The 26,536-nt window shown below is 44.1% G+C and overlaps 1 protein-coding gene across 2 annotated transcripts in view; it reads left to right on the top strand.

Moving 5' to 3' along the window:
* Positions 1 to 26,536, top strand: part of TENM4 (teneurin transmembrane protein 4) — a 2,614,938-nt gene that overhangs the window by 2,413,908 nt on the left and 174,494 nt on the right. For both annotated transcript variants that reach the window (XM_064492755.1, XM_031460439.2), the window contains 3 exons: positions 13,276 to 13,446; positions 20,377 to 20,591; positions 22,138 to 22,348. In XM_064492755.1, the coding sequence (XP_064348825.1) occupies positions 13,276 to 13,446; positions 20,377 to 20,591; positions 22,138 to 22,348 (597 nt within the window). The remainder of the gene's footprint in view (positions 1 to 13,275; positions 13,447 to 20,376; positions 20,592 to 22,137; positions 22,349 to 26,536) is intronic.

Raw genomic sequence — 26,536 nt, 5'->3', positions numbered from 1 at the left:
ACAGACAAAGCCAGAGGAACTAGCATCACTGCTTTGAGTCAGCCCTGGTTTCGTGGAGAGCCAGATGTGTACGGAGCTGGAGGCAATACTAGACAGATGATAAAAGCGTGTTCCTGGGGTTTGAACTTTATCCCTGTGGGAGTGCGAAGGAGAGAACAATTCATTCTAACCAGGAAGATCAGTTAAAATTTCCCCTAGGCATTGAGCCTTGTAAATCAAGTAAGATACTGAAAGAGAAGCTAGGAATGGCTTTCTGGAAGATGGAACAGTCTAAACAAAGGCAAAGGACGACAGGTAGAAATGTTGGCTGTTTTTGGCACCTGTATTAGGAGACTGTGCATGAGAATATCTGTTCGTGCATTGGCTCCACAGCAGGCCTCAGCCTCTTACTGGAGGCTCTTGAATGGACAACTGCAGAAAATCTCAGTGACTGCTGGAGGACATTGGCTGCCTTCCCCTTAGAATAGAGGCTCCACCGGGCAGATGCATAATAAATCCCTTGCCTTCCCATGAGGCCGTTCAAACCTGTCCACCCTCGCCAGCAGTCTTGGCACTGTTTGGGATTATTAACTGCATTTCCTTGTCCTGCAAGCCCCAGATGTGGAAACTGAGGCTCGCAGCAGTTAAATAACTTGTTCCCCCGGAATGACTGTTAAGTAGTTGGGCTGGCCTAGAAACCAGATTTTCTGAGTCCAAGTCCTGATTGGTGTTCCCTGTACCGACCAGGCTGGCTCAGTGCCCTCCTCTGCTGTCCTCCTCTGCTGTCCTCCTCTGCTGCTGTGCTCCATCCCTGAGGCTCAGAGGAAGCAAGGGGGCTCTGCCATCCTGTCTGGGCTTTCCTCTGCCCCTGCTCCCAGCTTCCCTCCTGTGACCTAACCCGATGTGACAGAGGTGGCAGCTCACCACGTGCCAGGCATGTTCTGAGTGTTAACGTGTATTTCTCATGTAATGTTCTCATCAGTCTTACCTATCCAACAAGTATTTGTCAAGTACCAAGTATGTGCTAGGTAGCATTCAATTTTTCTTTCCATTTCAGAGATGAGAAACTGAGGAGATTGTCAGTTGTCCAAGGCGACATCACCAGCGAGTGTGAGAGCCAGGATTTGCCCCCAGAGCCTGCCTGCCTCTCACAGCTCAACGATTCCCATAGCTGGAGGGGGGCCGGGGTGGGGCTGGGATAGTTCGCCTGATCGGAACTGCTGAGAGGATGCAGGGAGCTCTTTATTAAAGAGGGAAACCATCGTACTTTCTTACGGAAAAAAAAAAAAAGAACATCCACCTGCCCTATACTATGCCCTGTGCCAGAATTGCTATGTACCTGTGGCAGCAAGTGGAACTGTGGTTTGCACCCAAAGTGTTCAGGTTTGGAGAGCACAGGAGGCCCAGCTGACACCAGGGGACCTTGACACACATCCCTCATTGAGCACTACTAGCCCCTCGTATTATCTGATTCTGCTGTTATCCAGGATTCACGTGGCATTAGATTGTCACCAGCATAACATTTCATTTTGGAGGAAGCCTTTCCTGCTGGTGTATGGCAGACAGCTGGATTTATCACGCCTTTGAGCCTGGAGTTAGATTTTGTTCACGGCCTCCAGTGGGGGAAGAGAAAAAAATGCCAGGATCGTTAATTGTGTCGTGGCCGGCATTTTATCATGTTGTCCTGAATTTTTCCACCCAGGCCTTGCTGTAGAATTCTACAGCAAGACAGACTCACTGGACTCCTGTGTGTGTCTCAGGCTGTGAGTCTCTGTGTGTGAGCACGCACATGGCTCCACCCACTATGCGTGCAGAAAGGGTATTTGAGGGGAGATAGAGTGGGGAGTAAGAAAGATGAAAGGAGGATTTCAGGAGAAGTAGCATTTTTCTTTACCTGAAAACTGGAAACTCTTCTTTTGCAACTTGTTGCTTATGTCTTCTAACTTTTTTGTAGAGCATTAAGTCGATTAAACTGTACCATACATTTGCTTAGTTGTGTTGGTCTGGGGCTGTGTTGGAAATTTCATGTATAAATCTTTGCATTAGTTTGTGTATTTAACTTAGGGTGTATTTTTCTTTCAATGATTAACTTTTAAGCAATGTAATAATAATGCCTTATATTTTCAATACATTTTAGAAAGAATTTTTCTTAAATGTAATCCTTACAAGACCCCAGGAGAGGGTTTTATATTATTTCCATTTCTACAGATGAAAAACCTGAGGGTCAGAGTGGTTAAATGACTTATCTGCAGATGCGTAGCTGGTAAGGGTCAGAACTGGGAGCCTGACTGTCTCTACAGGTCTGCTCCACTGGATACATAGGTGGACAACAGAGTGCGAAAGGGACAGGAAACGCTGGGCATGTGCTGTCAAGGCAGTGTGCATGGGAGAGGTGCTGAAATAACGGTCAGGAACCAGGGCTGGGGAGGGGAGAGCAGAGCTCATTTTTGCCTGGGGGTTGTGATGGAAACCCTCAAGAGGTGCCATTTGAAGTAGGCCTCAGAGGTTGGGAGAATGACTTTAAAAATAGGGGAGGCAGAGGCTATTCCATGTAGCATCCTTGCATCAGCAAAAGCCTGGAGGCTGGACAGACAGGTGTGTTCAAGGGACAGGAGAAGTCCATACAGATCGAGGCTCCTGAGCAGGGCAAAGTAATGGGGCATGTCAGATACCATGCTCAACCAGCATTTCAAATGCTCAAGTTTCTATCCTCAGGAAGATACCACCAACAAAATTTGAGGTGTAAGGCAAGTCTATATAATAGTGAGACTTCCTTGTTTTATTTTCCATTGTTGTCATTCCCACAGTTCTACATCTGATCAGGAAGGCAGTGTGTATAGTGGTTGGGGACAGATTCAGTGCAGTCTGGATTTGGCTCAGATTGGAAGCGACCCTCTGCCTCTTATTAAATGTATGATCTTGGGCAAGTTGTTGGACCTCTTTTTGAGCCTTAGTTTCCTCATCTTGCAAATGAGGATAATAATAGTACCTATATCTTTGTGAGGGCTAAGTGACAGTGTGTTTGTCAAGCAGTTAGCACAGTGCTTGGCTCTATTAATGACAGGGGCTGTTGTTAACATCACCAGCATCATCATCACCATCAATATCCCCATCACCGTGCCTGGACTCTGTGCTGCCTTCAACTTCCTAATCGAAGGGCTGAGCCAAACCAGGGGCCCCTGTATAGTAGAGAACTCATATTTATTGAGGGCCTTGCTCTGCACAAAGCAGGGAGGCAGGAAGATGCGGTGTGATCCCAAAGAGCTAGAAAACATTGGTGGGCAGGAGACTGGGAAGCTGTAGGGGTAAAGGAGGGACATCACACACTGTTCCATGAGAGATGAAAATGCTCCTTCAAAATGCTTCTTATACAGAAATATTATCCCTCGTTACAAATCCGGGTGGTAGGCTCCACGTTAAGCTATCTTCCCTCGTTCCTCCTGCTGAAGTGACTGTTCTAGAGGGAAAAGGGCCTATCCTCATAATATGTACACAAATTAAACCTCCATTTAGAGGTGCAGTAGGGACCACCTCCTAATTCACTTTGATCCTGGGGGAAGGGGGGAATAGTTACATGGTTGATGTGGCCAAAGAAATCAAGAAATGGGCAGGTGCCTCCATGGAGCCCTGTAACAGGACGTTTTCCAGTAGCTATGGAAAAGGTCCCTAGCAACAAGCATCTTCTCCTGCCAGAGCTCCCAAGCAGGAACCAAACCCATGGTTCCTTCGGCCCTGTCCGATGGCTGGTACAGGAAGGAGGGGATGAGGCCTCATATGTGAGTCTGGTCCTTTGCTAAGTTGAGATACCTTTTTATAGAAGTGCTTTAGACAGCCGTGTGAAGAGTCTTGACACTTGGAAGCAAGCACTGCAGAGAAAGGCAACGGAGCCAGCGTTCCGCCCCCTCTCGGAAAATGACGGGCACTTTCCCAGGCTGGCAGGGGCAGGGCTGGCTGCGCACTCTTGCAGAGCACTTGAACAGGCTGGTGCCTCCGGGTATCTGCTCCCTGGCTTCTCAGCAAGGTCTTGGGCAGCGGAGGGACCTTCTACCAGGTTTAAACATTTCCTCTACTAGAGATCACTTCCTGGCCTGTCGCTTTGTCTGCAGGATTTGATCAGAAGCTGCTTGTTATTCTGATCAGTGTGGAAGCCTGTCCTGTGGTCTTGGCAGTGGTCTGAGAAGAGCTCAGGGTCTGGGGTGACCCGCCCTTGGTTTTGGATCTTGGTGCTGCCATGATGAATGGTGCAGTGACACCTTCTTCCGGAGCCTTGGGTTTCTAGAGACACAAAATCAGATAAATGATACCTACTTTGTCACTGTGTTTTGAGGTCATCATCCATAAAACGGGGTTGCTGATACTATCTGCCTTAAAAAGTGGAGAGATTAAGTGACATAATGAATCTGAATCCTCCAGCACTATGTCATGGACATGGTACAGTTTTTAATAAGTGGGAGCTGTTACTGTTTTGATAATAATCCTAATTATTATCAGTCTGTCTGTCTCCTTCCTTTCCTCTTTCTTCACTCTTGTGGGTCAGGTGCTGGGGGATAGAGATGAGAGAAATGATCTCTGTCCTGAAGGGAGGGCCTCCGGTGGCCTGACATCGCCTGTGCCGTGGGCTCATTCCCTTAACTTTAGACTCAATAAGATGACTCCTTTAGTCTGAGAGTGCAGTGCCTGATGGAAGAACAAGCCATGAGGGAGGCTTTCCTGCTCTTACAGGATTTTCTGCTGTGACTTAATGGCAGGGTTATTCAGTGGCGAGAGCTCTGAATCACAGGTCTGGAATGGGCTCAGAGCAGTCCCAGGCTCTGCCCCAAATGCTCTAGTCAGGCCTGAGTCTCATCTGCCCATGGGTGGGGGCAGGTCCCAGTGGCTGTAAGTCCAGCTGTAGCAGCATCCCCCCACCACCAAAACAAAAACTCAGGGACTTCTCGGCTCCCTTAAGAGATCTCCGTACTTCACTTTCTCAGTGAAAACTTGCATATGTAATACAAAGAATGACAATGATGCCAACATAGAAGGCTGCCTTCTGGGAGTACATTTGAGTGAACACCAAGCAGCATGATAAGCTCATAAGATGTAATATGTCCTTTAATCTTTGTAATTCTTTGGAGCAGCCATTATTATTTTTTAAATTTTTTATTGAAGTATAGTTAGTTTGCAATGTTGTGTCAATTTCTGGTGCACAACATAACGTTTCAGTCATACATGTACATATATTCCTTTTCATATTCTTTTTTGTTGTAGGTTACTATAAGATAATTAGTTTCCTGTGCTATATAGTAGAAACTTATTATTTATCTATTTTATATATAGTAGTGAGTATTTGCAAATCTCAAACTCCCAATTTATCCCTTCCCACCCTCTTTCCTCCCTGGTAACCATGTTTGTTTACTATGTCTGTGAGTCTGTTTCTGTTTTGTAGATAAGTTCATTAGTGTCTTCTTTTTCCTTCCTTTTTAGATTCCACATATGAGTGATATCATATGATATTTTTTATTCTCTTTCTGGCTGACTTCATTTAGAATGGTGATCTCCAGGTCTTTCCATGTTGCTGTAAATGGCATTATTTTATTCTTTTTTATGGATGAGTAGTATTCCAATGTATAAATATATATAAATACTACATCTTCTTTATCCAGTCATCTTTCAGTAGACACTTAGGTTGTTTCCATGTCTTAGCTGTTGTATATAGTGCTGGGGCAAGTATTATTATCACTTGTTTATAGATGAGGAGGCTGGGGCTTGAAAGAGTTAAATAGCATGATCCAAGTCACATGACTATAAACAGGAGAACCAGAAAAGGAAGGCAGGGCTGTCTGGCTGCCAAGCCTGCGCTGGTACCCACTCTACTCATGCCTCCCCTTTTCTCGTCCCTGGAACCAGTGCAGTGTTGGGAGTAGGGTGAGGGGAGATCAGATAACCAGTGGAGGTCAGTCCAAGGCAGGGTGGAGGTGGCCAACCCCTAAACTCGTCATGCGCAGAAGCAATCTTAGCAGAGCCCACTGGGTAAAAGGTGCCCAGAAAAGACAGCTTTCTTATTCTATTACTGCAATAATACTGGTTTACTCCATTCTGTACAAATTGGATTCCAGCCCTGCTTTCCTGACAACTTGCCGTGTCACCAGTTTTCAGTGCCCTCCAGTTACATTGATCTCTGTCCTCTGCTTTGATGGTGGGCATGCCTGTCCCTCCACCCCTCTCTCCTGCCTGACCACCCCCCAACCCTGTTTTACAGAAATACTGAGCAGCTGCCAGCAAAGTCTTGCTGACAGGCCTCCCTCCCCTACACCATTGTGTAATATAGAAAAATGGTGACCTGTGCCCCGGTCCACTCTCTAGAAAACACTTAATTTGGGGGTGAGAGACAGTAACCTTGATTGTTGTGGTCAAGTTTATCCAGAGACTGGAAGAAATACAATATATTTACTTGATTTGAAATTAGCCCCACATAGTCAACCACTGGGATCCTATCAGCCTGCTTTATAGTGATTCCACTTTTAAAAACTGTTTTATCCATTGGGAAAAATACCTCTAGTTCCTGTGCCCGAAGTCTGTCAGCTCCTGGGAGCAGGATGGGGAGAGGGCCCTCCGCTCAGAGAAATTTGCAGTTGGCACGAAAGAGGAATTAGGGGAAATATATGGAAAGAAGGAAAAGGTGATGTAATGGAGCTACCTTAAACAAAGCTTTCAGTGGATCCAGGAATCAGGAAAATCAGCATAGCAAGGTGACAGGGATGATGACAGTTGCCATTTATTTTGCTCCTACTATGTGTGCAGAGTAAAAACGTGCCAGGCACAGTGTTAAGCAAATTACATGTATTATTTCATTTCATCCTTCAAGGTGAGTATTACTATCTATACTACAGATAAGGAAATGGAGACCCAGAGAGGCTAAGTAATTTGCCCAAAGTCACAAAACTAGTAAATGACCTGGCTCTGAGTGCCCAGAGAGACCTGAACTTGAGGACTGACTCTGCCAAAGGTCCAGTAGCTCACTTGCATGAACTTGGTTTTGACTGTGGGGGTCAGCCATGCCTATGGCAGTCAGGATGTTGAAAGGTGGGGACCCCATACTTTATCCCTAGGATGAAGGCCTTTAACAGTCTATCTCAAAAGCAAAAATCTGGCTGTGCTGTCAGCAAAGGCTTTGCCTTAATTTTTTTTTAATGTTAATTTAATTTCAGCCATTGTAACTCATCAGTGATCTGAGGTACCAGGAGGTGAGCCTGGACTTTGGAACCAGTCAGATCTGGGTTCAAATGTGACTTTATCACTTCTCATCTGGGAAACACCTTGGGAAGTGTCTTTGGGCAGGTTACGCAGCCTCTCTGAGACTCTACTTTCTTTGTCTGTAAAACGGGAATGCTAATCATTTTCTCAGGGTTTGTGTAAGGACTGAATGACATAATGTAGGTAATTGTCCTTACCTGAGTGTCTGACTCAGGGTGTATGCTCAAAGTCAGGATCTCCCCTCTCTGCTCTGTCATCCTTCTTTACCTATTGCTCCTGAGACTAAGCTGTAGAACTTCCTTTTAATGTAAACAGCATGGAAGTGAGTTTGGAAACTAGTAAAGAAAGTTTATCAATAGTCCTACTACTATAATTCAAAGCCTGATGTCATTTTCACATATGTCTTTCTAGATTTTTTTTCATATGCATTCTCAGTTTTACAAAGATGCAGTCAGCAAATACATGCAATTTTGTGTTTTGTCATTTTTTTCTCCCCCCTTAACTTTATACGGTAAGCATTTGCCCTCTTTGCTGGTTGCCAGTTATTTTTTAATAATGGTTACCTTGCATTCCATCCAGTACATGTATCATAATTTAGCTAAGTCATTCTCCTGTTTTAAGACATCTAGATTGCTTCCAATGTCTTTGCTGATAAACTGCAATGTACATCTCCATGGCTTCTAGGTTTGGAACTTTTGAATACTGTGGCTTTGTAGCAAAACCAGGAGTAGAACCTGAGAAATGAAATTCTGTCATTTCATTGTTGTTATTATTACTGTTTTGCCTTTTTGTTTTCTGCTTTCCACATTAGAAGACCATAAGTCAAAGAACTCCAATGGCTTATATTTTACAGAAATGGTGCTAATTAAAAACAAACAAACAGCTGAGAGCTAGTATAAAACAGAAAAAGTGGGGAGCCATGCAGCTGGGTTAGATCCCACTGCCTTTTGAAACCAAAAAATGCCTCTTGAATCAACAGTTTCTTAAGGCTGTAACCATCTCTAGTCACTACCTGGAGCTGCTAATTTACAGATGCAAGTGGATTTGTTGCATCCAATTTTTGGAAGCGAAGTGTGCCTGTGACAGTGGAAACTCTCCTACACTTACACCGGTGACTCCTGCATAATGACTTTGTTAATTGCCTCCTGCTGGCTGGTTTCTGGGGGCGGGGGGGAGCCTTCAATGTCTGAACATCTATTGAGCATTTTTCTTAAAAATGTCAAGTGAGAGCTTGCACTTTCCTGGCCATCTCTCATGTCTTGTTGCACAGGAAAAGGCAACTGGAAAATGTCAGCCCTGGGATCAGACTGACCAGAGCTGAGGGAATAAGAAACTTCACCCACCCTGGCTCTCCTTGCTTTTAGAAATCATTAACATTTCAGTGTGGGTGATCCTGTGAACTCCCTACCTTTCCACAGCCTTTTCCTGAACTCTTTCTCATCTTTTCACCTTTTCATTGAATTACAGACTAGTTTGAAGGGAACACTAGTATCAGGTTTCTTATTTAGGTCACTTTCAACGTACTTGGGAGAGTTTTGCACCAACAGTTATAAATACACAACGCAGGGTGTAATTTAGATAATCCTATGATGTACATTGGTGGTTACCATTAATTCCTCTGAAAAAAGGGATTATGATGATTATAATTTATATTGTTTCAGAGGTCTGGTCTTAAAGCGGGCTAGGGAGGACCATTTATATTTCTTAATTTTTTTTGGATCCACGGCTGTTATTTCCAAGTCGTTGGATAGCATGCATTTACCGCTGTCCACAGCTTTACATGATTGTTGCTGTGGGGCAGGAAATATTTATTATCAGCACTGGGACCCCCAAACATTAATTTCAGTCTTTATTTGCTGGTGGCTTTATATTGCGCATATTTTACCTTTTATTTAAAATAAAATGTGTAAAAGAGAAAGCTTGACCAGGGAACACAGGCTCCTGAGTTTAGAACTTGTCTCAAATTTCTACCAGCTCTGTGATGTGAGGTAACTTACTCTGAGTAAATCGGAATATATTCTTCTAGCTCAATATCTGTTCAGTTCTGTTGGACCCATTCTCCAATAATGGGTTTTTCAATCTCTCTTTCCACGAAGATTCAATTGAATAATATAAATTAAGCATTTGGCATGTAGTACGCACTCATACGGTACCGGGTTTGAGTTACTGTTGTTATATTTTGAGTATTATCAAGGATAAAAAAGAGTGGTTGCTTGAGCTGAGATATTTCTTGAACTGTCTCTGACTGAGTGGCACTGTGTCCTTTGGGAAGAGACCAGAGCAAACTACTTCCCTTCCTTCTCTCTTCCTGTCCCCCGTAACCCAGAACCATACAATTAACCACCCATCAAACAATACAGTAAAAGAATTGAGGGGCCCTCAGCATGACTTATATTTGAGACTGTGGATCACAGACTGAGTAAGGGTCCCTTTTATTTTGGCTTTAAAGCAACATCATTGGTGGATTGTCACATCTCTGACTGCATACCATCCTACCCCTCTCTCTAAATCTTACTTTTCAGCTGGCCATTTCTCAGCCAATTTGAGCAGTCCTATATTCACGTCTCTCCCCACCAGCCTCCAGAATTATGTCTGGATGACTGAGTCTCCTGAGAGAGTCCAGGTTTGAGCTGGATCCAGAACTTGGCCTTCCCAGGTGGTTCCCAGGAGCACATCTTCTACAGGTCACCAAGAGAGACCGGCCAGCCGCACAACTGTGTGGGCCTCTGTTTGTGGTGGCCAGGGTAGGGGGTACTGAGCTGAGAGGAAGGGGTGCCAACGTACACCCCTAAGTTTTGTCTGACTGCCCTCCCCCATCTAGCTGTGGACTGTCCTGCCCTTACTGACTTCCCAGTGTCCCCAGATCTTGTGTCATTTTTACCTGGAACACTTTTTCCACTGGCTTTTCTTCCCCCTCCGCATATGTTTTAAAGCAAGAACTTGCTTTTGCATCTTGTTAAAAATGAGAGAAAGCTTTGACAATAAAAATGTTTCTCTTCACAAAGCTGTGAGAGTTCCTTTCATCCCAGGGTTAGTTAATTCTCCTGACCTTTTAACAAGACAGCTCTTTTGCACACTTAGATGAGATAATTGATTCTAACGGGGAAAGAAGCACTGCTCATTTAACTGCGTGTATCTGAGTTGTCTGTCGTTCAAACAATTTCTCCGTTACCTTTGGAGTTGCCAATATATAGATTAAAACAGTAAGAAGGTAAGCAGATATGGTAGCTAATTCAGCCTTGGAAAAAGCAGTGTACTCACTTCTAACAGGCAGGTTAATTTTATTATTACTGTCAACCACACAGAGTCAACAGCAGTGTAAGCACCTCATTTAATGCCTGGTGCCTAAAAAGTGCTCTATAAAAGTTAGCTACTACTTTAGCAGTATTCTCAACAGTATGGCTATAACCATCATAAAACATAATAATCACACATGCACAGTTTACAAAGCGCTTTGTGATATATTATCTCTTATGATACAGTAATCCCTTGAAATATTTTCATCCCCAGTTCTCAAATGAGAATGCGTGTAGCAAGGAAGTGGCAGGTAGGGCTTTCTTGCCCTTGGTACAGCACACTGTCCCCTGCACCACAGTAACCAAAGAGAAAGCAGACGGTCAGATTCCATACCAGCATACACCCTCCTGGTTAAGTCAAACTTGGGTGTGTTCCTTGGTGGCTTGTGTTTGGATCAGGAATCGGAAGAATGTACGAAGCTCCAGTCTCCTCTACACAGTTTTTTGTGTCTTGAAGACAGTCACACGGCCCCTCAAGACCACCATCAATGACCTCTTCCACGAACTGGGGCCAAGTGACACAACTCTCTGTCTTCCTCGCAGGATCCTGTGTTGCTACCTAAAAAGGCATGGAAGAGCCTTGGAGGCTGCTTAATGTGTAAAAGGGGATGTCTTTAGAAGGCCCACCTGCTTTACTAGATACAGCTAGTGAAAGGCAGTGGTGAAGTGGGGAGAGCCTGGCCTTCTGGTCTGCAAGACAGATGGTATGATTTCAGGATTGAAACAGTTGGGGATTCTGGTCTAGACTGTGCTTCTTGTTAGACATTGAACCTTCCAAATGTTAATTGATGTCTCTGTGTCTTAGTTTCTTCATCAGCAAATGGGATTATCACCTGTTAGGATTGTTGTGAGAGTTAAAGGAAATACTGTGTTTACTACTCTTAGCACAGTGCTTGCCACATGGCAAGCACTCAAGAAGTCAGTTTTATGATTACCACAATTTTAGTTAACCATCTGAGTTAATTAAATGTGCACATCTGTAAATTCGGTCTAGCAGGGTTGCTGTGAGGATTAGGTATAATGTATACAAATTACCTGGAACACTGCCTGGCACACAGTTGGTCCTCAGTAAACATGATTACATTGGGCGTTCCTATCTCTATAGATCCTTCTCTGTGTTCTTCTGACCCCTCTAGTGTCAGTCACCCCCTCCTCTGGGCTTTCTAATCCTTCTGACTACTTGACTGTGAGTGTGTGGAAGCAAGGGTGTCTTATTCAGTTCTGGCTCCCCAGGGTCAGCCATGGGTCCTGGCACAGAGTGGACTTGTAGAAAATGTTCATGGACTGAACAAAGGAGTGGTGCCACATACAGGATGCTGTGGGGGTCAGGGGCTGGAGTACTTAACTCTGTATGTAGGGAATCAAGGAAGGCATCCCAGAAGAGGTAAGTATGGACCACTGATAAGGCTCAAGTCTTGAATCCTAAACGGGATTTAAGCAGACACTTTATACTGGATGGCAAACCTTTTTGGAAAGAGACTTCTCAGCCTTCTCAAGCATTGTGTATCTCAAGGGACAATGTCCATTCTTTGGTGTCTTGTCGTCTCTTCTAGATTGTTGCCCAAGGGTATTTAACCATTGCTACCTTGGAAAAATATTTTTAAAACAGAAATGCACAAAATAAAAATCACAAAATTGTACAAAATCACAAAAATACACAGAATCAAAATGTACAACAGATATACAGTGAAAAGCAAATCTCTCTCCTTTCCCAGACCCTTAACATGTTTCCTTCATAGAATGCACCCACTGTTACCAGTGTCTTTCATATCCTTCCAGAAATACTCTGTACATACATAGGAATTGTTTTTCACCCAAAGGTAGTATATCAGATACACTGTTCTGCATGTTACAATTTTCCATCCGGAAAAATACAAAGAGCTTCCTTACTCTCTTTTCTGGTTGCACAGTATATTGTATAGACATAACTTATCTAGCCCCTTATTGATGGACTGGTTTCTAATATTTTGCTGTTACAAACAATGCTGCAGTGAATAACCTTGTATGTACATCAGTTAGCATGTGTGTGAGCATATCTGGAGGAGAATTGGAACCTCTAAGTTCCAGAGTAAAGAGTATGTGTATTTTAAATATGATAGCTTTTGTCAAATTGCCCTGCACAGGGTTTGCACCAGCTTATGTTCACACCAGCGAAGTATGAGAGTGCTGATTTCCTGTTCTCTTCCAATACTGTATATTTTCAACCTTTTTTTATCTTTGCCAAACCATATGTGAAAAATAGCATTCCAACGTTTGACTTACATTTCTCCTACTACGAGTGACGTCTAGAGTCTTTTCAGAGGACTGAGAGCCAACTGCATTTCTTATTCTGTAAACTGCCTGTTCATACCCTATGCCTGTTTTCCTACCGAGTTGTTGGACTCTGCTTGTTACTTGTAGGAGTTATTTTTATAGTAAGGAAATTAACCCTTCGTGATACAAACTGCAGCTTTCCCCTCTAGATTGTTATATATCTTTTGAAGCAAAAGGCCACGACGTTCTGAAGCTCCCCCACCCCTGCCCCTCTCCCAGGTCCACTAGACCATGAGCCCCCAAGGGCAGGGTCCTGTGCCTGGAGCATCTCTGCACCCCAGTCCCCTATGTAGGGCTCGGCACCACAAGAGCTCTCTTCAGGGGCGCTTTGTCAAACTAAACCGAACTGAATTCCTGTGTTCCCCACCCTCACCTGCCCTCCCCTGTGGCATTGGGAGTTCCATTTCCGCCTCCAGCAGAAAAAGATGACTTTTCTCATTGCTCACCACAGCCATGCACCTGTTTGGCCTAAACTGGCACCTGCAGCCGATGGAGGGGCAGATGTATGAGATCACGGAGGACACAGCCAGCAGTTGGCCTGTGCCAACGGACGTCTCCCTGTATCCCTCAGGGGGCACTGGGTTAGAGATCCCTGACAGGAAAGGCAAAGGAGCCACAGAAGGTAGGGTTGCTGTGTTGTCCGTGTCGTGAGTCCTCTGTGTCTACCTTTGAACCAAGGAGACCTCCATTATGCGCGCCATGTGCCTGACTCACAGCTCCATGCTCTGGTGCTTCCTCCATCCCTCTGCACTCCACGCCGGCTGCCAGGCCACCTGTGTCTTCATCGCAGCTCCTTGTCACTGTGAGCTCATCGCGGGGCTTGGGCAAGGCTCATGGTGCTCAGCAGCATCCCATCCCATGCCTCAAGGGAAGCGTCATGGGCTTTCACACCTCTGGGTGGCTGCCTTTGCTTGTGTGGGATCATGATGAGCCCCTCTCGGGCTACCTCATGGGATGAGTGGGCGTCTCCTGGAGCGGGTGCATCAGGATGGGTAGAGGGTGTGCTGTAATTGAAATACCCTTGGACCCTTGTGGTTTAATGCAAACACCTGTTCAGCTGCTCCAGCATGTTCCAACCATGTAACCTTGAGTAAGTCACTTAATTTTCCTGAGCCCCATTTTCCTCATCTACAATACCAGTAATCATTAGTATTTATACAGTGTGTTTGTTTCAAAACTTTTTGTCAAGAGCATTTCACATTTAATCCTCACAGAAATCCTGTGAGGTAAGTATAATTATTTATACCCATTTTAGATGTAAGAACTAAGGATCACATTGATTAAGTGACTTGGCCAGACTCACGTGGCCAGTAAATAGTGGAACCGGGGACATGAGCCCAGGTCTGTGTGACTCTAAGTTTCTTGTTCTCTCCATAAATTGCCCTCCCTGACTCACCTCATGGTTATAAGACCCTGAAGGAGATGTGGATGAGAAATCCCATTCTACAATGAGACACAAATATTTCCTTATCAGTGATGGAAGTGGTGGTGACATTTGGAGGTTGGCAATCTTGAATGGGACATCATGGACCCATGTTCTGAATTTCTTGGGGGGTCTTTCTAACATGCCATCAACACAAATTCTTTCACTGTCAGCCAAGAGTGGCACAGATGCACAAAAATTGGTCCCCGGAAGGATGTCTGAGCTTATGGGCCATTCTGGTTGTCGTTCTGGGCAGTGTGACCATCCCTTCTTCTGTGACCTGCTTTATCTCTCTGGTGTTCAGCACAGTGGTCACAGCTGCCTCCAACCTTCTCTGCTTACATCTTCTTTCCTCTTAGTTAACTCTGGGGTTGTGGCTTCTAAGCTTCCCTGACCTTTCAAGGATCTGCCTTCTAGGAGTCAGTTTGGCTCACAGAGTAGCACATGCTTGGCCCGAGTAGCTATTCATGATCTCTGAATGATCCTAGAGGCCGAAATCAACTCTTGACCTATGTTCATCTTTAAGGGAACTGAGGGCATTTCCACAGAGTGGAAGCAGAACCTCTGCCTACTGTTCTGAGGGGCAAAGCCAACCTTCTCCTTTATAAAAGTTTTATGACTTAAAGCATTGAATGATTTACACTTTCTTTGCTCCTTAATAGGAGATGAAGGGAGTGTGGTTGGGGCCATGGGAAGAGCTCTGGGTTCAAGTCCAGCTGCTGCCACTTGTGATGACCTTAAACAAATCCATTGAAAGACTTTCTCGACTTTATTTTCCTCCTCTTTGAAAGGAGCTTATTGAGCTAGATTATCTCTAAGGTCTATTCTAATTCCCAAGCCCTACATATGAAATTAGTAATAGAATCAACATATGATTAATGACATTGTTCTTGAGAATTTTTTTTCAGGTTGGCCCTGCCCATGGTCCTGCTGTTGGCTTGTTATTCCCACGTCAGTGCTAGTGTCAGATGCCATAGGTGAATACTGTAAATGAGGACTGTCTTTATTTGGGTGTGAGCAAATGCAGATTTAAGATATGTTTAACCTTCAAGGCATTGGTAAAGGATCTCATTTAGCAGAATGAATTTTTTTTCTCTCTATGATCTCTATCAAACATTCTTTAAACAGGAGTTGGATCTATCTAAAATCGCCCACTCTAATGAAATTAGTTTGTGGGTTGTTTAGGTTTTGTTTTGTTTTTCCCAAGGAGCAGAAGGTGCAGATAAGAGACGAAATAAAATTGCACCAGCTGATTGGTTTACTTTAATTGGAATATTTTTGCTTAAAGGGATTATCTGTCATTACTAATGCAAATGGAAATCCTGTTTACAAACCCCTAAAATGCAATGCAGTGCTGGAAAGTGGTCAGCATCAAAAGCAATTAGTGTGACAAAAAAATGCATCAGTCTGGAAAAACAGAGGACAAAGCTTCCTATAGTTTATGTGAGATCACATTCTTCTTAATTTCTTTTGCTTTGGTCAAACCAATGTCTACTCAGTTTATATTTTTAATTGTGATGTTAAAAATCTAGTTCCTTAGACAAATCTCAGGGGGGAAAGTCTTTAACCCTGATGTGAGTGTATATTTTCTGTCCCTTCTAAAGGTATCAGAGAGGAGAGCTGATTCCAGAATTAAGATTAGAGCCCCATTCCACAGTGATAGGGAAAGCAATGTGGATGATGGAAAGAGGATAAGTGGGCCTTGGAGCCAGAGAGTCCAGGGTTTGTATCCTGGCCCTGCCATTTATTGTCTCTGTTAACTCATACCAGTTATTCCATCTGCATCCTTTGGCCTTGGTTTCCTCATCTGTGGAACAAGGATTGATGATACCTGTCTTTTCAAAGACTAATTATGAAGGAGCACTCAACAAATGTTAGTCCCTTTCTTCTTGTCCACCCAAATCCCAAACCATTCCGTGTCAGTTATTAGAATTTCAGACATTCAGATTAATTAACAGTTTCTCCTCAAAGATCCTACAAAGTTTGGGGCATTTTTGAATATCTTTAAAGGATATATAATTCTTTATTATACAAATGAAATATATGATGAACCCAGTGTTTTACATGTTCATCATGTCTTTGAGAGTAACATCAAACTGCAATTTATAGTATATCTTCAAAGTGGCTGTAACCATTTCTGAGTTGTCATGGACAGAAACCAAATACAGCAGCTTTTCGAAGTAAAGCCACAAGAACTTATGTTATGCATTAATGGAGAAGTGGGGAAAAGCATTGAATAAACAAGCATTTCTGATGGTTTAATCGGTGGGCTAGGGATAGCATTTTCTTCTTTCTGTGATGAAATCAAAATTGCCTATCAGTTTGAACCATGCAAATTTCTGCACGCAGGCTCAGCTGAGCTCTCCAAAATGGAACAGCTTATTTTGATAACCAAATAAATTTCAAACAGTTGCTAAGGAAACTAAAGACTTCTTTGTGCAAGTTATTGCGTTGAAAAAGAATCAAAAAGGTGGAGGGAGGGGGAGAATATTGGTTGATTAGAAATTTAGAACCTATGTGGATAAATCTCAGTTCAGGAAAATAAAGATTATGATTTGGGAAGTGAATGGAATTTCAGTTCTTCCAAATCTCCCTTATTTGACTGAGCTATCCAGTCATTTCAGCAGTTTGTGGAGAAATGTCTTTTATAGGCATGCTTGCATATTTCCACAGCATTGCCATAGGATTCCGGAATCTGTATATCTTTCAAAGAAAAGGACTGTTACCATTAGAATCTGCCTTGTGAAACCTAATTGTGCTGTTGGGGGTCCCTGATTCTGAATTAAGCTCTTTGTGCTGTTTGTTAAGCCTCTGGGACACCCACTGATTGTATAGTGTCCTTATGAATGTCTTGACATGCTGACTGTTTCCCTTTAGCTATGGGTCCTGTCTGTGGGTCCTAGTTCATAAAAATTGTAGATTTTTGTTTCCCAGGATGACAGGGAGTTCTTCAGTGGGCCTTGATAGTTAGCCTGCCAGGACTGTGAATTAAATTGTACCCTCGCTCTTAAAGAGGGTCAGTGCACTCAGCCACCGTGGAGAATGTCTTTGAAGAGTTTTAATTAATCAGTTATCAATTTGATGTTCTAACAAGCCATATTCTAGTTAGTAAAGAGGAGCCCCGAATGGTTCGTTTCTAAATGGTTTCTTAAGCATTCTGAGCCTCAGTGTATACATCTTAATAGTGTGAGGATTAACAGAACCGATACGTGTAAAGGTGCCCAGCATGTAGTTAGGGCTTAATAAATGAAAGGTAATGCTACTATTATTACTACCACCTCTACCTTTGTTACTGTTACTACTACTAATATTTATTATTATTCTAGAATACAGGTAGGGATGGAAAGAATTACATACACAGGGCTTTTCCAGCTGCCTCTACCCTCTACCTCTCTTATTACGCCACCACTGGTGGGCCTTGCTATGTGGTAGGATATTTTCTATCCTAGTGCTCACCTCTCGGTGCTCAGAATTAAGAACAAAGAGTCTTCGGTTATAAGATCTGGAAAGAGGAAGGCAGTAAGAGTTTTTAAAAGACAGGAAAGGGTGAGGGTGGTTTCACCCTGCACAGCCCTTAGCCCTGCTAGTCTCACGGCTCTTTCCTGTCAGGCAGAGGTAGGGCCCGGTGGGCTGTAGGTCTTTCCTCCCAGAAGCCCCCATCTCACCCCTCTGGTTAGTCCATGTGGGGATCACTAGGGACACATGATAATTAAGTCCCCAGATGAGGATGCGCTTTCTCCTCTCAAACATTGCCTTTAGGCTGGTCCCTGGTCCCTTCCCAAAGGATCTGGACAGGATGACTTCTGGCACAAAGGTCACTTTTGCACCTAAGCTCTAGAGTGGCCCTTGCAGACTCAGCCAAGAAAGTCAAGGTCCTGGTGGGGGGTGTGCCCTAAACAGAATTTACTATTTTTGTATCATTGTATGTGCACCAGAGACAATTTTTTCCTCTCCCATTTTGGCCAGCTTTGGTGAAATACTAGAGTGCTAGAGAAGAATATTCCCTTTTGCCACTCCTTTGGGGCAAGAGCCAACTTATTTATGCCTCTGGGGCCTGCAGACCTCTGGAGAGTCTCTGGGCTTGGCCCCTGACCTGTGAGGCTACAGAACTTAGCTGATACAATAGCTGTCTCCTAAAAGCATGCTCGCTGGAGGGGAAATGAACTGTGCAGGGTTCTCCAGCAGCACACCAAAATGTGGGAGAAGTTTTCATTATTTATTCTCAGACATAGGAATTATTTGAATGCAGACAATTCTCAAATCCCATTACCTCTGACTCCCACCTACTCACAGAGGAAATGAGTCCTTGGAATTAGCTGTCTCGGGCTTATTTCTTTGTGGTTTCTAGAAGCAAAAAGCTTAGAACTCACCCTGCTTTTGTTTCATACTCCCTCCTAGTTCTGCCTCCCTAGCAGAATTACGAGCTGAAGGGTACACTATTTTCTACCTGGACTACAAAAGGATTGTGGTATTGGGAACCCAAAAATCAGATAAGGAAGAATGTGAAAGTAATTTTCTTCCACCTTAATGCTTTGTGAATTTGCTTCTGTCTTTGAACTTTGAACCACAGTGCATGTGTCTACATTTTCAAGGTAAAAGTCTGGGATGCATTCCTTCCGTAAAGGAATTAAATGCAAGCTCTTTCCCATGCTAATGACAAAATACTGGTGGTACTTTTATAGAGAGTGTGCATGTTAACATTTTTGTTGTTGGCATATTTTTAATTAAAATAACATTTAATGGTTCAAAGCTAAAAACCTGATGTTTCTGCCTAGAAGTTTATAAGGGAGTGGTAACATATGGAGAAGTTTAACATTTTAATTGAATTTTATTATTCAAAACAGTAAAATATTTTATGACTGCAACAGTGCCCTGCCAGGCTCCATTTCAGCATCAAATGTGCTCTGTAAGGAATCTTACAAAGCTAGGGAAAAAAGACAAATGTCTTATTCCCCAAATGCTTTTTATAAAAAGTTCCCACAAACATGTTTTCTTTGCAAATGGATTCTTGGTCTCTAGAAAGTGTCTCTTCCAACATCTCTAACACAACAAACCCTGGAACTGAGATACCCAGGGGATGCTTTCTAATGACAAATAAGTTGTAGTCTGTTGACTTGATTTTGGTTTGTCAACGTCCCAAGACTGGTCTTCTAATGTCCCCGTGTCTCTTGCCCCCTCCCAACTCCTCCGAAGGCTGATGTCTGGCAGGAAGTTTGGGTTTATATTTTTCACATGTGAGTGTGTTCAGTTACTTAATAGAGGAAGTTTGATAAGCAGCCTTCCTTCCTGGTCCAGAAACCTGTCACTCTCCTGATTAGTGACAGAAATGTGCACAAGACCTTACTTGTGACCACCCCTGACTCCAGCAACATGCAGGGTTGGGGGTCTGGGTTGAATTTCTAAGTATGTCATAAGCTTTCTGCCTGAACTTGAGCATTCCCCTTAACTTTACCCACTTTAGCACAAGAAGGATATTCAGAGCCCTCCAAGACAAAGAAGGATTTTTCAGAAATGATCATCCCTTCAAACATATCCTCTTCCTTATCTTCCCCAACCCTACCCCTGCTCCAGTACGAACCCTCATCCATATGTCTTAGCCTCAGAATCTGGCTTCCAATTATACATAGACTAGTGAACTTGTAAAATACCTTACGCCACGCAGGTCTTTCTTCCCGCTGCTGGGGGAACCATCCTGAGTTGGAAATTTAGTAGCAGTGTATTGTTCCCTCTATCTTTTCTCTTTTAGCATGCATGCTTTTACACACACACACACACAGAGTCACACAACGACTATTACTCTCATGTGACTGCAAATGATTATTTTTAGGATCAAAATATATCTTAACAAGCTGTAGAATTATGCAGTAAACAGATGGCCCTTGGGGAGGACCCATACTGCTTTGGAATAATGTGTATTTTTAGCAGAACAATTTGAGCATCACTGGAAAAAATGTTCTGGGCATTCTTACTCCTTGATGGGGGAGTCTGGGGCCAGGGAGTGGGCTGGCGGCAGAATGTTGCACAGAGGAGTGGGAGGCAGAGAGCCCGACCCATTCAGACACTCTGATCCCTCATTTCCCCTGTGGCTAATGGTGATGTTTTTGTCTTCCCTTCCCCATGTCTTGTTAGGAAAGCCCAGTAGTTTCTTTCCAGAGGACAGTTTTATAGACTCTGGAGAAATCGACGTGGGAAGACGGGCTTCCCAGAAGATTCCTCCTGGCACTTTCTGGAGATCTCAGGTGTTCATAGACCACCCTGTGCATCTGAAATTCAATGTGTCTCTGGGAAAGGCGGCTCTGGTTGGCATTTATGGCAGAAAAGGCCTTCCTCCTTCGCACACACAGGTAACCAGTACCCCACATGCCCTGCTGATCTCCAAGGGTTCCCTCCTCAAATCTTAACCCAAAGTCAGGAAGCCTAATGCTTAAGCCTGGATCCTTGAGCTTGAAGGGAATTTCATGTATTTTATAGCCCATTCATCCGTTTGCCCTCTCTCAGACCCTACCTTTGAGAGGAGTAGGGTTGTATCCTTGGGACTTTTTAAGAGGAAGGAATTCTAGGAAATCTCTCAGTAGCCCTTTAAAAATTATCCAAGAAATGTAATCCAGGGGACAAAAAGCATGCACTTTGGTGTCAGAGAAACCTGGGTTTGAATCCTCTCGTTACCAGCTGTATAACCTCAAGCCTGTAACTTATCCTTTCCGGGCAAGTTTCCTAACCTAGCAAATGGGAATAACTACCCCCGCTTCACAGGGCTAAGGCAGCTTGTGTGGGACTTGGCTCGGAATACATTACCCCACTAGTCTCTTGCATCCCTTCTCTCCTTCAGGGTTTCACATTTACTCAAACACATGTGCACTAGAAACACTTAAAAAATTCATCCCGGATGATTGACACATGACCAGTCATGGTGGGTGAAGAACAAACTTGTGTGAGGTGCTCCTAGCCCTGGGATTGGAGTAACATAAATCACAGGCCTCCATCAGACACTCCCTGGCCAAATGCAGTCTTCCTAGCCCCAATAGTTACTTAATTTTAGGTAAAAGCTAGATAAATACATTTGCTAAGCATGGAGTTGCAGAAGTCTAGAGAGAGCCTGGGCCCCGATTTCTTCATAGAATCGCAGCACTGATCCTGGACTTCATACCTCCAGACATTTTCACATGAAACAGAATAAGTATTATTTTAAGATAGATAGACAGGTAAATAGTTGCTCAATTTGCTTGCTAGTAGGCCAGTAGGACATAACCACCTGCCTGTTGTTAACACTGTGTGACTGACTGCTCTCCAGTCTCTCACATCAGCAGGCTTGGATCAATAGGCATTTGGATTTGACACTGTGTAATTATTGATAAATGAGTTTTGAGCTAATCCAGTTTAGTTTCCCTAAAACTGCTCCCTGAAACTGGAGTATTTAGAAGGGCTCATTGACAAAAGGATGACAGATATAAATCATACTTTCATTGGCACTTAACTGACATTTAAGGCACATGCAGTCCCCATCCTAGACCCCTGGGATTCCCACTGTCGCATGCACACAGCTGGCGTTCAAACACTCCTGAAATGGCTGGGTTTTTAATCACATGCCCGCCACTGGAAAAGCATGGTTGTCCCAGTACAAACTCAGCAGGTGAGGACTCACCACACATGCCCAAAATTAAAGCAAAGTGAGACTTTAATCCACTGATTATGCTGCACTCACAAGAGAATCAGGAGACTATCACCATAAGAAAAACAGGGTCTGCGGAGGAGTTGGAGTTGGTCAGTCTTTGCATAACTTCAGCGTCCTCTCCGGGTTGTGTTTCCCGTGTCCTCCCTGGGAGAAGCTCAAGGAGTCTAGCATCGTGGTGCAGCAGATCCACTGCTAATCATGCTCTCTCTGTCCTTCAGTTTGACTTTGTGGAGCTGCTGGATGGAAGGAGGCTTCTGACCCAGGAGGCACGGAGCCTGGAGGGACCCCAGCGCCAGTCTCGGGGAGTTGTGCCCCCCTCTAGCCATGAGACCGGCTTCATCCAGTATTTGGATTCAGGAATCTGGCACCTGGCTTTTTACAACGATGGGAAGGAGTCTGAAGTGGTTTCTTTTCTCACCACCGCCATTGGTAAGGAACTGCCACCCCTCTGGGGTCTGTGGGATATTGTCCTCTTGAGTAAGAGGGACTTGGGTGTCCTGGGGGCTGTGGCTGACAAGGAGATATATCTTGCTTTTGCTCAAAGCTGCAGATGCCACCTGGAGTCCAGTGTGAGGTCATCCTGACTGGGCTTGCTGAACCAGGGATGGGACGGAGATGCAGGGAAAGGAGGGAAGGGAGTGACAGGAGGGGCTGGAAGGCCATGCTGGGCTGGATCTTGAGCCCAGTGCTGTTGCCAGCTGCCTTTCTTGTGTTATCTGTGGCCTGATGTGTGGACCAGCAGCTACATTTGAAGAGCAAGGAGTGAAACGGACAAGACAGGAATCCTGGATGACAAACCACATCTCTTTTCTTGTCACTTCTTTCCAACACCTATACTTGTTTCTAAAGTCTCCCTTGAGTCAACTCGCTGATTTGTTACTAGGGTTTTGGGGGGTTTTGTGTGTTTTTACTTGCTTGTTAGCTTTGCTTTTGGAGCCAACAGCTCCTGGCAGATGAGAACAGAAGATAAAGGCTTGGAGAGAGTGAGAACAGCAGTGTAAAAGGGCTGGATGAACAGCGTGACCAGGCAGATTGGGGTTTTGCTGAGAACAGAGAGGTCCTGAGCTCTGGCGGACAGCAAGCCTCGATGTTTTAAATGAGAGCTCTGCACCTTTGCATCCCTCATAGTGGAAGAGCTTTCAGTTCAGAGGGACCCCCTTGCCCACCTCCCAAGCCTGTGGGTATCCGGGGAGCTTGGCATCCTGTTCTAAGGAATCTCTTTTTTACCCACATGTTGCACAAAATGTGTCTTCTCCTGAGATCACCGCAGTGTGTGGTAGGTAGGTTGCGGTGGTCTCAGTGGTTCCGGTCAGAAAACATTTTTTTCCTGAGTTTATATTGGAAGCACAGTGACATAGCCTGGAGATAAAATCCCCTATGGGAAAGTAAAACTTAGAAAAAGATGAAACTCCACTAACCAGAATGCTTGGAAATGGGTTTTCTGCTTAAGGAAAAGCTCTGTGTGGTTTTGAGTTCATCTCAAAACTCTGTCTTGGTCCTTGGCTGGGAGGCTCTCTGACATGGAAAATGGAGTAGAATAAAAACCCCTGAATCTGGTCCTTCGTCCCTAAAACTCTTGCAGGACCCTGGTCCTTCCTTCTAAACAACAGTAGTTGTTTTCAGGCCATTTTCCTCTTATTTGCGATTTTGCCCTTAGCATTGAGGGGGAGAATCCCTTCCCATTAAACATGGAGCATGATATACGAGCTTCTACTGTGACTGCAGGCTCAGTGTCCTGCTGTCTTGGCAAAATGAGGGCGATGGGGGCCCTCGGGCTACATCAGCTCTGATGAAGGAAATGTCACTGTGTGCTGTCCTTGCTTTGGAAGTGTCTGTCCCAGCTGCTGGTCTCTGAGTACCTGGAAAGCAGGGACTTGGACAGAATCTTCTCCACCCCTCAGCACCCAGCCCAGTCCCCACCATACTGTGTCACTCAGTTAACAGGGGTGTGAGTGTGGGCGTGGCCTCTCCACTGCTCAGCCCCCAACCCACAGGACTGTCAGCGTTACAGTCTTGGCGGGGACAGTGCTGTTGGTTTCCTCCCTTAATGCCTTCTACTGAGGTAGAGTGGAAAGTATGCTCCCTTCTGAATCTCGGCCACTAATTTGTGTTTTGGCCCTGCACAAATTGCTTAAGTTTTCCAGCTCTTGATTCCTTGATTCTGGAATTTGAGGCTGCAGTTCGGTGGTTAGCAGTGATCTGGAGGCTGTGGGTGCAGCCGTGTGTCCTGTCATGGGAGAGCCAGTTCCCATCCTCACCATCAATTAGGCTGACACTTGGCAGGGTCTGCCAGGCCCCAGACCTCTGTTTCTTTTCTCTTTCTGGACATGTTGGCTTCAACTTAGGGACATGATTATCAAGCCATTAGTGGTGCCTGAGTTACAGCTCCATGGGCTCACAGCCTGATTTCTCTTAGGTGCGGTTCAAGAGAGGCAGAGTATCATGCTTGCCCAGAACTAAGGTCTCTCACAATCAGAATTCTGTATTTTTAATAACTGAATACAAATATGAAAGGATATTAATACAAACCCCCAAAGAAGGCTACTTTTAATTAGGATGTGCCTCTCAGAGAAATAAAATGTATGTTCAATTAGGTGCCTTTGCCAACTCCTGGCTTGTTGGAGCTTGCTGACCTATTTTGTCATAATTAAGGAGATGGTCTTGCTTTTCCCCCTGGTTCTCCTGTTCTCACCTAAGTGATGAAATCTGTCCTCACTTCCCTTAACCCTGTAATGTCGGCTATACCGCCCTTCTCAGAGTTTTATGAACCCCCTGGCATCTTGTTAAAATGCTGATTCCACTTCAGTCAGTCTGGGTGGGTCCTTAGATTCTGCTGCCAGTGAGATGCTGCTCACCTGTGGCCCACAATGTGAGTAACAAGGGGTGATGGTAGCTTATGGGGGCGTCTTAAATATTGAACCAGGGTATCACCTGGGAAGCAAGGCTACAATGCAGATTCCTGGGCCTTTTCCCAGCAGGCTGGAGCTGGAGCCCAAGTGATCCTGATTCTGGTGGTCAATCCGTCAGCTAAGCTTTGAGAACAAATGCCTTCTGAGCATCACTTTCTGTTCCTTCCTTCCCTCACTGTCCCATGTTAGCACTGCAGTCATAGTCAGTCGTGTCCCCTCTCTGAGCCTCTCTTTTCTTATCTAGAAATTGAAATGATAATGATACTTGATAATCCACATTGTGAAGAGGGAGAGAATGGATATAAAGTTCCCAGCATGGGCTTTGATATGTGGAAGTTGTTGATATTCCTTCCCATCCTCTTTCCCCATCCACCTTTCTCTTGCCGCCTTTCATGACTTGTCTGTCTTTCTTCAGGCTACGGTGATTGTTTAATGAATACCTTTTTTTCTCTCTTTAATACAAAAACAGACTGACGCTGATGTTGCTATTAATCCCTCTCTCCCCTAGAGTCCCTGGCATTGAGTCTCAGCTGTCTGTGGTCGTTACCTGTGAGCTATGAGTTGTAATTTGTCTTGGCAGGTTAATTAAAAGTTTAGGTCTTGTTTTAGTGAAGTCATTATGGTCCCAATATACAATTGTAACTCTCAGGTTTGCTTAACACAGAAACTGGAATATGACCCTCCCTTCATTACATGTTGAAATGCAGGGCTAGAATTTGAGAAGATCTGAGATGTCAGAATCTAGAGTATTTATGTCTGTTTGTAATTAAGTAACGGGAGAAATAATTGTGTTTAATTTAACAAATGGCTATATTGTGTACGTTTTTGCCTTTCCCTTGATTTAATGCAACCCAGCTGATGATTTTAAATTCCAAGAGTTTATCTTTTCCCTGGAAAATATAAAAGCCCTTTACAAACTATATACACACATATGTACATATACATGGAGGCTTACTGTTGACAGAGCTCCCTTTTGAACTTAGATGCATTTTCTCTCTCACACTCACGTGCATACGCACACATACACACCACTGAAACCCAGCAAGTTTTAAAATAAAACATGGCAGCTGTTTTCAGAAAGAATGGTCTTTCCCCCAAGTGTGGAGATCGAAAATTTGAAGGTAATTTTTTGGGGGGTTGGCTCCATTTGAGGGTAGGTAACTTTGCTGATCCCAAGTCTTGAATGAAGTGGGAGAATGTCTACCAGTAGCTAAAATATAATTCACCATTGCCATTTACTCAGGACTTTAAACACATTCTCTAAGCCTTGCAGTAACTCCACAAGGTGATTATTTTTATTTTTGTTATCACCCCTTATTGCAGATGAGGAAATTGAGGTTCAGGGATGTTAAGAGAGAAGGTAAGACTTGAATTTGTATCTGTCTGACTCCAGAAGTTCGTGGCCTTCCTTCTTTATCCATTTGCTTCCTTTCCAGGACCAAGCCCCGTTTTTCTGGATATTAGACTTACTTTTGTTTTCCATGTATTCATTCATTCAATGGACATTTAGAGAGTGCCTACTCTTTGTGCTGGGGATGGACCATGCTTAGCTCCTTTCTGTACATAAGAAAGAACCTTACAAGAACCTTAGACAATACATATTTTGAGCTCAGCTTCACAGATGAAAACATTAAGACTCAGAGAATTTAACTGACTTGCCCAAAGTCACACAGTTAGTGACAGTAGAGCTAGGATGGAAACGTGGTCT

Source organism: Camelus dromedarius, chromosome 12, assembly GCF_036321535.1.
Source record: "Camelus dromedarius isolate mCamDro1 chromosome 12, mCamDro1.pat, whole genome shotgun sequence".
NCBI lineage: Eukaryota > Metazoa > Chordata > Mammalia > Artiodactyla > Camelidae > Camelus > Camelus dromedarius.
Note: the sequence above shows the minus strand (reverse complement) of the source record. Positions and strands in the feature narration are given on the sequence as shown.